Below are 14,719 nucleotides of genomic sequence, written 5' to 3' on the forward strand. Positions count from 1 at the left end.
TGTGTGGGAAGAACCGAATTAACAAATTGGATGCATGGCGTGTCTCATATTAAACATTTGAGCTGAAAAAAAGTAGCACTGTCTGTCCACCAGTGAGAGAGAGAGCCTATGCCAGATTTTGCAGATGTATGTTAGCTTCTAAATTAAGAAGAGTCACATTGAAATGATCGAAACACGAGCGTCATTTTTTCTATTCCTCTTCATACAGACAGACTTACCTTATCTGGCTTCTTATTAACCAGTTAAGATTCTTGGCAATTACATCGCAAAAGTTGCTAGCTAGTATCATTCTTGTTAAATTTATGTACCACACATATGCGCAGCAGTTCCTGCAATATGATTTTATGTAATCGGGTCCAGCATTTGAGCTCAACCAGTAAGTTCGTCTAAGTGTTGCATGCTTGATGATGTGGTACTTACTGGTCGGGATCTTCGAAGAGGGGGTTCGTGGCGGGCATCATGAGGTCCCCCTGGTCCTCGACCGCCGTACTACCACTATGGCCGAAGGAGCTCCTTGAAGAGCCGCCCGTGGAGAAGCTATGCTCGGGGCCCCCTCTCTGGGAGCCCCCTATGTATGCGATGCCCTCCATACCCCTCAAGGTCAGGGACAGGTGAGGATCCCCGATACTCCCACCCCCGCCGTCGTCATCCAGTGGTATGCTCATCTGTAGGACCTGCAACAGAAAGAATCTTTGTAAGAAAATCGAAAGCTTTCTAATATGACAAGTAAGCGAACACAGTGCTCAATTTAAAAGTGACAATGAAAAAGACTAAACGAGGCATAAATGTTGTTTCTCATCTAAACAAAATTTCTGACCAAAGCTATTGTCGGACGATTTATTCATGTTACCTTATTCATAAGCTCACTCTTTCTGCAATAAAGAAAAGACTCATTGTTGCATCGAAAAACGTGTCCACTGTTCTAATTAGTATTTGTATGATTGTAACTGTGCTTTTACTTGTATGTAAATTAACGAACGAAAAACAAAACATTTCTTATTGTGACTGCTTCGTTTCTGTTTCTTATGGAAGACAGTACAAACACACAGTTTCATCGCATTAAATGCATCATACTGCCATGCTAAGCGTAAAAGTCGTATCTGTATCTGAGTTCAAAATGAGAAATTGCCGTTTAAAATTGTGTTGCCTCCATTTATTTGATACAGATGCAACTTTTTCAGAATTTTTCAAAAAATATTTCCCATTCACAAATGACCATAAAACATTGTATTTGGGTAAAATATGTGACAAAGAATCACTTGGTGACCGTAATTCAATTTTGATAAAAAGTGCAAATACGACTTTGGTGAGGCAGCATACATGTCCTTGATGTTCTGCAGTAGCTCAGCCCAGACGCTTCGAGAAGGTTAGGGTTTCCAATCCCGCGCCCAATTCAGTCCTGCGGAATTTCGGGATTGTAAGGAGCCAATCCCGTGGGACCCCGCGGGATTGGCTTTATTTTTCTAAAAATTAAATGTCATGTCATACAGAAAAAGTAGTGTTTTTTTTGGAAGGACTGCTTCTATTGGTTGAATTAGCTGTCTTCTTGAATTCCGTACAGCATTTGAAAAGCACTACAAAGTCAAATCCTAATCAGCAATTATCGTTTGGTAAGCAAAAGTGTGCCCCTCGCATGGAATGGTAAAGGATTTTTGCTGTAAAAATAATGCGCTTGATGAAAACATGTGCTGTGGCTCCACTTCAATTGGTTTTAATAAAATTAAATAATTGTGGATACTTAGAAGAAGATCCGCATTAACTTCATCACCTTCTGAAATAGATTTCTCTTTTCTTACGCTGGGATTTTGCTCAAGAACTGCAAATTATCGACAAAAACGATGTCTGTTGGATTTTAAATTTTAGTGATAGTTTTCGAAAATGCTTATTAGTTTTTCGCATTTTCTCAATTGCTGAACGTATAAAAAAAAAATGAAACCTCGAATGAGAACACCAATTCATTCTCAGAAAAATATTTTCTAATTTTGTGTTCTTAAATGGTGAATTCATCGTTGGTCGGACGAGACACGCGGATTTTCTTTTTATTCTTGCAGATACGAAGAAGAAGATTCAAATTTCAGATGATGCTTATGAAAATAGTCGTTTTATGAGCGGCAAAGGCTGGAAAACGCTTGAATGGAAAAAAAATGCGGGATTGGGAATCCTGCGGGATTGAGAGCAAAATCCCGCGGGAATAATCCTGCGGGATTCGGGATCGGGATTGGAAACCCTAGAGAAGGTACACTGGTTTAAGAGGGTTTTCCTGAAATAGTGATAACTATTTATGTATATCTAATGCAAACTTGATACATTCCACCCAGCGTTAATATCCTTCAATAATCCCCAGCATTGTGTATAGCTCCTTTTCAACGATATGGAAGTCGGAGGACATCTGTAACGGCGCCTGTTCTGTTGATTGTTCGAATTGAACTGTCTACTCTCGCAAGATCCTGAGGAACATTTATAAAGCGATTGCAACCATTTAGCTCCTTCATCTTATAGGGGAAAATGTTGATTTCGATGGTGTTACTGTATTTTGTCAAAATTTCAATCAAGCTGTTGTTCCCGGTTTCTTAGTAGGATGGCGTTGGAAAGTCCCTCCACATCTCCCACCAAAACCGAGAAGGTCTTGTTACCATTCGGGGGAGAAGTGGAGGAGTTGTCTTCAGTTGTCTTCATCTTTTGTCACTAAGACTTGAAGGTTACGATCCTTGTGACTTTGACTTAATTCATAAAGCAATGAAGCAACATTGTGGCATTCACTTCAGAACTGCTCCAGAAATTCTTGCTACAGTAGATCACTTTGGTCGAACTATCAACAGAACAAGCGCTGCTACAGGTGCTGTACCACTTTCTTATATTCAGAAACGAGTTATACACACTGCTGATGATTATTGAAGGACAGTAACACTTGGCAACATGTATGACTTTTGTATCAGATGTGAATAAATAGTTGCCACTATTAAAGATCAAACACTCGTGTATCCAATATTTTCCAGTGTTTAGTGTCGCACTTTCAGCTATACGCTAACAATGAGGAGTTGTTGAAGACAAAATCTGCCTTAAGGGGTCTAAGGACTTTTACCCTACAAAATTTTCGACTTTCTGAAAAAAAAAATGTTATGCATAATTTAATTCTGAACAATTTGATACCTTATTAATTACCGTACGCAAAAACTTTTCAAGTTATCGTAAAAATGCGTAACCTTTCCCCATAGAAATTTATGCAGCAGCAGCTGTTTAAACTTCTTTTTCTCAGGTGCTGGTTTTGCCGAACTCTTGTTTTGCGTGCATGATATTTCAGAAGGTTTCTTATATATTTTCATAAAACTTTTAACGCCTATTTGTATGGTTTATTTTTATGATCTGAACCTAAATGTATTTATTTTTTAAAAAATATTTATTTATTTATTTGAAATTTTATAAGTTAATATGAAAATTACACAAAATTATGGGGAAAAATATTTTTTTTTAAATTAACTTTTATTTAGTTAAAATTTAGGTTCAGATCATAAAAATAAACCTGACAAACATGCATGAAAAGTTTTAAGCAAATATATAAGAAACTTTCTGAAATATCACTCACCCAAAACAAGAAAACGGCATCTGAGAAAAAGAAAACAGCTGCTGTTAACATAAATCTCTATGGGGAAAGTTTACGCATTTTTACGATAACTTGAAAAGTTTTTTGCGTATGGTAATAAATAAGGTATCAAATTGTTCAGAATTAAATTATGCATAATATACATTTTTTCCAGAAAGTCTAAAATTTTGAAGGTTAAAAGTCCTAAGAGCCCTAGGAGATCAAATGTTTTTAAAAAAAAAGAGAGAGAGAGAGAAGAAATATGTATTTGTATAGATTTTCCTTCAGAGACAAATTTAAGAATTCTAATATTAAGACTATAAGTTGTACTTTGACGAGCGATCAAATATCATCTGTCTTCGATTCAAAAACAATTTGTTTTCATGAACTTTAAGTTACCGAAATTCTCACTTCACGCAAACACAGGAAGTTAGACAAAAAGATATTGATGCAATACTTACTTGAGTCTCATATTCTTTGAGACTGGGCTCCACGAAGACGGGTTCGTATCTGGGAGCCACATACATCCTCTTCATTCTCTCGCGATAAGCTATGTACCTAAAAGTTAACAATAAAAATTAGATAGAGGATTAAAGTACAGTTATGACGAAAAGGCACTTAACGCAGCAAAACAATTAAGGTATCTACCATTGAGAAGAGATGAAATGGAGGGAGTGAAGACTTTCCTTTGGCGAAGCCAAGACCACAAGTCACGTGATAGATTTTAAAGCAAAGCATTGAGGAAGAAAACAGGTTTATTTCTATTTTTTCACGCAATACGTGCCAACCATTCGTCGTTGTTGAGTCACGCGACTTGGGGGTCTTTGGGTCAGCTTTTGCTTACCAATGATTGGACTTGCTCACTTCATTTTAATTCCTGTTCTAAGCAGAGCCTGATTACTGCAGGGGCATGCGGGGCACAGGCGCCTCCTCTTAGATTCCAGGGGGGCCCAAAATCCCCTTAGTTTATAATGATTATTTAAAATTAATAATGATTTCACTCAAAACCTAGACTACAATGATATCATAGATATTTTTGAAAATGGTAAGACAAGGAAAAAATCTCTTATTTGTTGATAAAAAGTCCCCTTAAATATTTGATCTCTTTGCAAATACCAGAACCACTCCAAGTTTAGTCTGTATTTACTATTAAAAGTTATATCATAGATAACTTTGATATTTACGGTTTACTGCAACGGGCAAAGTTTAACCACATCTTATATAATTATCGTATACTATATCTCTTATAACTTTTAAACTGTATGCACTACATTGTGATATGAAGTACAACCAAATTTAGCATAGTTGTGTTAATACGCAAGCATCGAAATATTTTATAGCTTCATTGTATAGAATAAGCAGGAAGGGGGGGGGGGGCACAAAATGAATTTCGTACCCAGTGTCTTTAAAAATCTTAGGGGGGCCCTGAAATAGAAATGTGCCCCATGTCCAATATCAGAATGATCGGGCTCTGGCTCTAAGGTATCTACTACAATGCTGTACGGAACGTCCAAAGCTGGTTATTTTGAAAGCTACAGAAAAGATTGATAATGCTTTAAACATTATCTAGAATTTCTTCTTAATCAGGGACGGTCGATGCTCCATTCTTAAAACGTAGTTTCCACCCATTCAGATTTAATCCGTCTATGAGCCGTTTTGGTTACTAAATTAAGTTTGCCGTTGCTTGGCGTTCTCAATCTATTGTCTTTGAGATTGGATGATTGATGGATCAGAAGTCACGTGATAAATTGCTTTATAAGGTGTTGTAAACTTACTTATTTAGCAGCATTATGTTTTTAAATTTAAGTTTTCATTTCTTTATTTCATTCCATTTTATTTTATTCTATATAATTTTCAGACAATAAATCGTTTTGCACCTTATTGTTTTTCTTCCTTTTGTTTTATCCATGCTTTTTTCATATTTAATACATATTTTTATTTATTTAATTTTTTTCAGAAGATTCAACTTTTTCTATTTTATTGTTCTGCTTCCGCATGATAAATCTGTATACAACTCATTTTTTCGATTAAATCATTAATTTATTCAATTTGCCGAATTTGATTAATTTTACATCATATTTTTTTTTTCTTTCGTATTGATTTGTTGTTCTCTTTCTTTTTTTTCCATATTGGATATTCTTTAAACTTGTTATTTTACTATTGACTCTAAACGCTTCGATAAGGTTATTATAAGTCATTGTTTTCTGATGAGTTTCCTGTTTTATGTTATAACAGTCAAAATTATTACTATACATTAGTTTATTTTTTAATAATATTAACAATGATTGAAAAGTTTGAAAAGACAGGTTGAAATTTGTGCAAAAATAAAGCTTTCAGAGACACAGAATACTTGCATGGGTGTAAACCCTTGATTGAAAGCAATTTAAGTTGTCAGAAAACTAAATCAGCTTTACTTTTCATAAGCATAAAAAATCAGCCCTCAATTGTAGTTTTCAAAAAGTGTATCATCTCTCAATACAACGATGTACTCCTCTATTACGACCAGTACTATACGCATCAAGAAAAATATACAATGCAACTCAAGAATGTAGAATGCAATTGATTTTGCTTATAGTGAGCCATGATTTAACTAGAACACGTATTTAGCAAGAAATCAGAAACATTTCGTTAGTACAATACTAATTGTATGATAATATAACTCCCTTTTAACAAGTAAACCACGCTCTAAGCGATCAATATTTTTGTTATTCATGAAGTTTGATTTACCTCCTGTCTAACTTATCCTGTTTTTTTTTGGAGGGGGGGGGGGGAGGATTTTTTTAACATTCCAAGGTCAGCTAAAAGTTAGCGATAAATCATAAATCTTGAGAACATGTGACGATTGCTTTTTTTTTCTTAAATTTGTGGAGTAGGGATGCAATTGAAAATTATTGCTTGAACTCAAAACTTCGCGATCAAAACTTAGCCGGAAAAACTTTGTGGACTAAACTTGCAGTGGACAAAACTTCGCGCGGTCAAAGCTTCGCTTGGAGAAAACTTTGCCCTGTCAAAACTTTGCCTATTCATAACTTCGCTGGTGAAAAACTTATCTGGTCCATATTTTTGCCAGCGAAGTTTTCTCAAGTCGAAATTTTGACCGCGCGAAGTTATGTCCACGCGAAGCTTTGTCCACGCGTAGTTTTGACCGCGCGAAGTTTTATCCGCGAAATTTTGTTCAGCGAAGTTTTGAACCATTACCGAAAATAATATACCTGTTGACGTCAAGGTAATCATTTTCGAGATATAATTCAGAGCATATTGTAGCTCAAATTGAAAGTGATGGAGAGGAAAAATATATCTAAAGCAACGGCGTTCAGCGACAAATAAGAAAAATTTGAAGCTGAACGACCGCCAACATGCTCAATGACTTTTGATGTGTAGAAAAATTTCAAACTTTTTGGAAGCTAAGAGTGAACCATGGCACAAGAAAGAGACAATAAGACAGTTCAATTCTAACGAAACACCTCCTTTGGTATTACACAAGAACTTTTTTTAAAAATGCAAACATGCATTAATTTTTATGATTTTTTTTTTCACGAACTCATTTTTGACAAGTGCTCTGTTACAACGAGCAAATATCGCAGTTCCTTCCAAATCGTTACAAGTAAGTTCGACTCTACTCTGTTTCTTACTACTCTGTAACTTTGTTTATTACTACTGAAAATACAGTGAAATCCTGTTGCAACGAACTTTAAGGGCTGAAAATTTTGTTCGTTTTAACGGGAATTTCGCTGTAGCGTTCAAGCAACGTAATAAAAGTTTAACCGAGACTGAACATTGTTTTCGTAGAAACGGATAGTTTGTTATATTGGTATTCGTTGCAATGAGATTTCACTGTACTATACATAAATCCATACTACTTACTTGGACCACATGCAGCAGTGGTAAATGATGCCCGCAAATCCCAGCACGGCAATGATGCAAGCAAGCGCAATGAGCGCCGCCCCCAAATCACTGACGTCACCGCCCGCGGAGGATGGGCCACGAGTACCCCCGCCCCCTCCTGTGGCGATGATCACTAAGGGCGGAGGGGCGGGGGTGGTTGTGATGGGGGTCAGGATTGGGGGGCGAATCTGGACGGCTTGAGCTCCGAGGGTACGAGAGAGCTCCGAGAGTAGGCTGTCCGATTTTCCGTGTTCCAACAATGACCTGAAACCAGAAAAAAAACATTAAAACCCCTCCTGGAAAAACACTTCTGTATGGTCTGGCCCTGATAAGATGACTGCAGAAGTGCAGATCATTTAATGATTCCATTTGCAGTTGTAGCGGTGAGGAAAATCGGTTTGTTTCTGTTGATACCGATTGTTGACGTAGTCCCTACTTAAGAGTTTTGCATCTTTTGACACAACATAAATGAACTCGTCCAAGGTCGAGCGCCTTGTTGTAAGAGTCGAAAAATAGCCAGTTTCACGAGAAGAAATACCGGAGGTAAACAAAGTAATGTACCACTTGGCGTTAATGTGAAATTGAATACGTTTGTAGCATTGAATCCTCAATCCAGTTACCTATATAGGTCGATGGCTAGTGCTCTTGCTTGTAATGAACATTTGGTCGATATTCGCCAAGCACTAGTTTTGTTGCTAAATAAATCGTCTGTATCGCATTTACACAAAGGCAATGACTTCTCTATATCATCTTAAGAGGCAGAATAATTACCAAATATGTACCAAGGACCTCCATGAAATAATCACGTAAATGTTGTTTGAAAGGACAACCATGAAATGAGCAATCAATAATACAAGGGTATATTGATTAAATTAACTATAACTAATGACTTTATACCTTCTTATTGGTTGACATCAGGGGTGATTGTGAGTTCATCAAAAAATATCTGAAAGTTTCAAAGCGAGAACGAGGAGGGGGGAGGAGGTAATCTTTGGTCCCTATTACTTAAGTGCACCTTTGCCATAGTATTAAATAGTTCTGAGTCAAAATATTGTGTGTACATTTGATTAAATTTTAATGGGTTACAAAGTTACTTTTGAGCTGGTGTTATACAAATTATCTTGACATTTGTCCATCTTAAGGGATAGGTGTCCATCTTAAGGCTCTTGCAGGTATATTTGATGAGTATTATGTAATTTAAAAAATTGCGGAGGTAGGGAGATAAAAGCATAACAAAAAAAAAAACGTAATTCCGGAATTTTTGGACATAAAAACACCGGAAATACGTCTGAAAGTACCGGAAATACGTCTGAAAGTACCGGAAATTCGGCAAAATACCGGAACACAATCACCCCTGGTTGACATGTTCTGAAACAGCAACCAACATAAGATTTGTTTAAATCTTGAAACTTTTGTCGACAGTTTCAATGTAATTCACATGCAAGAAAAGGCGGCGACATAGTTTCCACTGTTTTTGCTAGGAACCAGTATTAAATATGAAGGTCATAGCTGCGAAAGTAGGTACCAGTACAACCTCGTTTATCCGGACCAACTGGGACCAAATGCCACCCGGATAAAAGAAAATCCGGATAATCCAGGAAATAAGCAAAACACATAATTAAATAAGCAAACTTACCTTTTATTACAGCAAAAAAGTGTTTTTTTTTTTTTAAATCTACATAGCACCGTTTTTCAAATACTTTATCATCTATACTTCAGCTGCAGTGGTGTCGGACTGACGCTCAAAAAGAAAATATATATATATTTGATTGTTAAATTGTACTACTATACTTTATTCTACGTTCTATGGAGGATTTGTCCGTTTACTTAAAACAAAAACCAACTAATTGGCGTAATTATAGTCCAGTTCTTGCAATCGAAATTTGAAATTACCCGTATATTTAGAAAATATTTTTTTTTAAACTCTAGTACGTATTTGATCCGGAAAAACTGGAGTCATGGAAAATCGGAGGTCGGATAAATGAAGTTCTATTGCACGGAAAAAGTGAAAAAAAAAACGCATTTGCTTCTACAATTGAAGGAAGCGATTGCCTGCTTTCCAAATATGTAAAAGAAACAAATACTTACATGCGAACTTTCGGATCTGCAGCTCTCAGAATCTTCATCGTCGAGGGATCAATTGCATAGAACCACAAGTCACTCCTGAAAATTAATTTAAAATATTTTTGATGATGCAAGTCACGAAGTTTAAAAGTTTGTAACTTTAGTCAATCGCTATATACACAACAATAGGGTAAAAAACAGACATAAATGTATGTACTGTTGATAAAGAAATATAAATCTAATCGCAAGCAATGATATAATCAGTAAATTTAAATTGATTAATCAATTTTAAAAAGTTTGCTATAAACTACGCCAGCATACGTGAATTGAATTCCACAAAATAAATGAATAAATATGTAAATAAAATAAAGAAAAAGGAAAGAAAAACTTAAGCGCATTTATTTTTATGAAAATAGCATGCACATACATAGCAATTGAGTGAACTAGTTACTTGAAACATGGAGGCTGAGATAGAAGATGAGAACATTAGGAAATTCGAGTTAAATTACGAGAGCTCTTAGACGAGGAAAGACTATTTCTTATCTTCTAACGAGTATGCAGTTAAAAGCATTATTGCGAAACACGATATGCATATTGTAAAGAAGGGGAAATACAACGTAAAAGCACAAAACTATGTCCACTTTCATTAAAAACTTGCGGTTTAACCCGTCAGACTTCTTCATTTGTATCACTAGTAAAAAAGTTTTTACAGGTTGAGTTTGAATTAAAATATTGAACAAAAAAATGTTTGCTACTATAATTAATAATGACACATTGAAATATAAACCTACAACTATTTTGATGTACCGTTCAATTACTGAATCACATACGTACCCAGATACATCTGTTTCAATGGAACTGTTTCGAATCATCTTGAGGGCAACCACTTTCTCAACATCGGCAATCACATTGGTACGGTCCTGGATCAGTCTAAAAAAATATGCAAAATGAAGATTCAGCATATAATCCAAGAAAAAAATTAGTTTAATTCTTGTATCCGAACTCTTTTCCACTTTTCTTTCTTCCAAAAGTAAATAATTTAGTTTCAAACTGGTCGTAATTTATTATTTATTGAGTTCGATGCTGAAAACCAAATGATGGTTTAGCGTATGTTCGGAAAGGTGTCGGGGGATACATAAGAAAACGTCAAAACAAACGTGTTGCTTAAACTTACAAAACATTAACGAATAGGTAAATGATTTCGAAAAGTGTCGGATAATATTTGTTACTTGAGATCCATAAGCTGACGTCTGCTGACTTGTTGGTTGAACACATGGAGTCATCAAATGGTATTTGTTGATTGGATGCAAACGCGCGTAATTGGATATTGAACGTACGATGTCCTCAAATAGTATTTGCTGATTGGATGTCAACGGATGTTATTGGATGTTGAACTTATGTGGCAGTGAAATGCAAAGGGATGTAAGTGGCCTATGGCCTAGTTAAAGTTCTGATTACAACGCACTTGAAATTCGTATTATTGGTAGGCTTTCATCGATTTTTTTTCTAAATCCTTTTGTTTTGCAGCACCTACCAGATCTATCTCTAACACAGAAGCAGAGGGGAGGTTCTGTAACCGTTTTTACAGGTTATCGCGAAATTTTAAATGATGACACTTACATCCCTTTGCTTCTCAGTGCCTCATATGTTATCATCAAAAAATATTTGTTGATTTACGTAAACGGATGTAATTGATTGTTGGAGATATGGTGTCATCAAATAACATTTTTTGCTTGGATGAAAATTATTACACCATACCTTCGGCTACATATAATTAAATGCCACTTATTGATCAATCCAATAACTCCTAATGGGACCTATTTTTTTCCTTTTTTTTTCTTTTTTGAAGTGTTACAAATACACATGCTTCTTTTTTCTTAGCAGTTGCTTGTTGAGCAGACAGTGGTGTGTAGATTTTCTTGACACTACATAAATAGACATGTGGATTGTGGAGCCAGAATATCTTGTTAGCTAAAGACAGATGTAAGCAAAGCCAAATGAAACTTTCTGATCGGACATGAGGAATGGATTAAAAAAACTTTTCAGCTTGATAGTTGGGAATGATGGCAAAGAAAATTTTTGTCGGGGAAAATGAGATTTTTTAAATAAAACTTCTAGTCTACATAACAATTGTGGCAAGTTACATGTGCGAAATTTAAATCAGTGATCATTGTTTCAGTATCATATTTTTTTTTAAGAAATAAACGTTCCAGCATGAAACGATTCACTTCAAAATTACTGAATAAAATCATTTTTTAATTCAATTAAAAAAGACTCCCAGCAAAATAAACCAATTAGTTATTCAGTGGATAAATTACAAAGAGCTGAGAGTTGCAGAAAGTTGATAAGATAGAAGCAAATTTTAGTCTTTAGGTTACATTGCCCTAGATTAGTGAAGCAAAATCTTATCAAGAAATGTGGCTTGATTTTACAAATTAATCAGTTCACATACCTAATTTTACAATTCCCACACCTATCATCCGCTACTCTGAGATTTCGATCGCCCAACCATAAACAACTTTCTCATCTCAATCACATTCAATAAGTAATGATAAAATGACAAGGATAAGGATTTGTGATAAAATACAAATAAAATAAAGAGGTGAACACTGCTCTTACCTAAGAATGTCCTCTTTCATGCCCAAAACTCTGTCTGGCATAGCATGCTTCAAAACAAGAACCATTCGGTTTTCATCACGGATAACATTGACCTGAGAAATGCAAAATATCGTTAGTTTTCCAACAGTAAAAAGTACCCTCCTTTGCAGTCAAAGATATTTAGAGCCAACAAAGAAAAACGGGGGGAGGATTTTAAGGGTCTAACGATCTTTAACCGTCAAAATCTGGACCTTTTTTTTCTTTTGAAATTTTATAAGTAAATATCAATATTTTCCAAATTTTTGGGCAAAAAAAAATTTTTTTTTGATATTAACTTTCATTTTTAGTTAAAATTTAGGTTCGTATCATAAAAAAAACCCAGACAAACATGCATGAAAAGTTTTACGGAAATATATAGAAAACTTTCTGAGATATCACACGCACGCAAAACGAGAAACCGACACCTGACAAAAAGAAGCTTAAACAGCTGCCGTTAACAGATATCTATATGGGGAAAGTTAACGCATTTTTGCGATAACTTGAAAAGTTTTTTTGCGTATGGTACTAAATAAAATACCAAACTGTTCAGAATTAAATTATACATAACATATATTTTTTCCATAAAGTCAAAATTTTTAAGGTTAAAAGTCCTTAGATCCCCCTTAATGTCCTATTAGTCAAAAGTGACAGTATGAGTGTTACCTTCTTCAGCTGAGCAATGATTGAGTAGGCATTATTACTATTCCAATTTTTAGACTTATTCTTAACAATTATTGACAAAACTTGACAGTATGTTCATTAAATTGGTTACTCATCTCATTAATGTCGTGTGGTCCGTAAAATTTAGACATGATTTGAAAATTGGAATCGAAATTCCGAGTTCCCTTACCATTCCAAGTCATCTAACTATTTCCACTCACCTCACTATTACTAGTCCTCTCACCTTATTTCTGCTTCTTTCTCGCAATTTTGACTAGAACTATTCATATCATCTGACCTTACTCCCTTGTGTGATTAGAAATACTCAATCGTGTGACTATCTCCTTGTGTGACTAGAACTCTTCAGATAATGTGATTTTACCTAACTGGGACAACATGGCGGGATATTAAAATTAAAAAATCTACGAGGATGATATCAGCAGCCTTTAATGTACTTGACACTTGACACAGTCATAGACCAATTTCTGAGTTTATATGTTTTAAATGCTGTACTGGAGTCTGAAACGGTGATTGAGAGTATCGTCAAGAAAGTGTATTGCAGAGTAAGTCGTGAAGTAAAGAAGATGAATTTCATACCGACAATGGAACTTTTCCTCGATAAATTTAAAAAACTCTTTTTTTTATAATACATCATTGGCCAAATTACTGGACTCATTCCAAATTAAATCATGTTTCATTTCTAACGGTATTTTAAGTTAAAGTTAAGTTTTAAGAGTTGCTAAAATAATTTATCTAGCGACAATAATGGACTTAGTCAATGACATCACGTTTATTAATCGTTTGATTGGCTTTTTTCTTTGTTTAATTTCAAAAAAGAGTAGGAACACATTGTTTTATTCCTTGTAAATTCGTTCCGCACTTGCAGATGCTGCTCTACAGGACGAGAACTACGTGAGTCTCTAGTTCATTTCCAGTCTACTCATTAGAGCTTGCATGGTCTGGGTCATCAAGTAAGATCGAAAAGATAAAAATTATTCATCACTTTAAAATCCTATAATGTTACTAATTTTAATTTTATTTATCTTGTCCAGTTGTCAGTAATTTTTTTTACCGTACAGTGCATTTTGGAAAAACCTGAATTGGTCCTCAATCTTTTACTTCAACAAGTAAAGATTTAGTCTCTAAAATCTAGCCAACAGCTCGTTACTGTATTATCTTATTTGCAATTGGCTTCACACTCTTGAGTATTGCTTTTGCCAAGAATATCGGACTATATCTTGGTTTCGCACTTGCTGAAAATCTTTGGGAAAAGAAAGATACAAGTCCCAAGTTCATTTCCTGTCTACTCATTAGAGCTTGCATGGTCTGGGTCATCAAGTAAGATCAAAAAGATAAAAATTATTCATCACTTTAAAAGCCTATAATGTTACTAATTTTAATTTTGTCTACCTTGTCAAGTTGTTGCCAGTAATTTTTTTTACTGTACAGTGCATTTTGGAAAATCTTGAATTGGTCCTCAATCTTTTACTTCAACAAGTAAAGATTTAGTCTCTAAAATGTAGCCAACAGCTCGTTACTGTATTATCTTATTTGCAATTGGCTTCACGTTTACTCTTGAGTATTGCTTTTGCCAAGAATATCGGACTATATCTTGGTTTCGCACTTGCTGAAAATCTTTGGGAAAAGAAAGATACAAGTCCCAAGTTCATTTCCTGTCTACTCATTAGAGCTTGCATGGTCTGGGTCATCAAGTAAGATCAAAAAGATAAAAATTATTCATCACTTTAAAAGCCTATAATGTTACTAATTTTAATTTTGTCTACCTTGTCAAGTTGTTGCCAGTAATTTTTTTTACTGTACAGTGCATTTTGGAAAATCTTGAATTGGTCCTCAATCTTTTACTTCAACAAGTAAAGATTTAGTCTCTAAAAT

At 35.0% G+C, this 14,719-nt stretch overlaps 1 protein-coding gene across 1 annotated transcript in view; it reads right to left on the reverse strand.

Annotated features, from left to right (window-relative positions):
• The window catches only part of LOC129226227 (cadherin-99C-like), an 84,174-nt gene that overhangs the window by 3,299 nt on the left and 66,156 nt on the right, over positions 1 to 14,719 (reverse strand). The window contains exons 29-34 of the mRNA XM_054860826.1: positions 12,149 to 12,240; positions 10,364 to 10,459; positions 9,554 to 9,628; positions 7,445 to 7,729; positions 4,042 to 4,138; positions 421 to 674 (exon numbers count right to left, since the gene is read on the reverse strand). Of these exons, the coding sequence (XP_054716801.1) occupies positions 421 to 674; positions 4,042 to 4,138; positions 7,445 to 7,729; positions 9,554 to 9,628; positions 10,364 to 10,459; positions 12,149 to 12,240 (899 nt within the window). The remainder of the gene's footprint in view (positions 1 to 420; positions 675 to 4,041; positions 4,139 to 7,444; positions 7,730 to 9,553; positions 9,629 to 10,363; positions 10,460 to 12,148; positions 12,241 to 14,719) is intronic.

Source organism: Uloborus diversus, chromosome 7 (assembly GCF_026930045.1).
Source record: "Uloborus diversus isolate 005 chromosome 7, Udiv.v.3.1, whole genome shotgun sequence".
Classification (NCBI taxonomy): Eukaryota; Metazoa; Arthropoda; class Arachnida; order Araneae; family Uloboridae; genus Uloborus; species Uloborus diversus.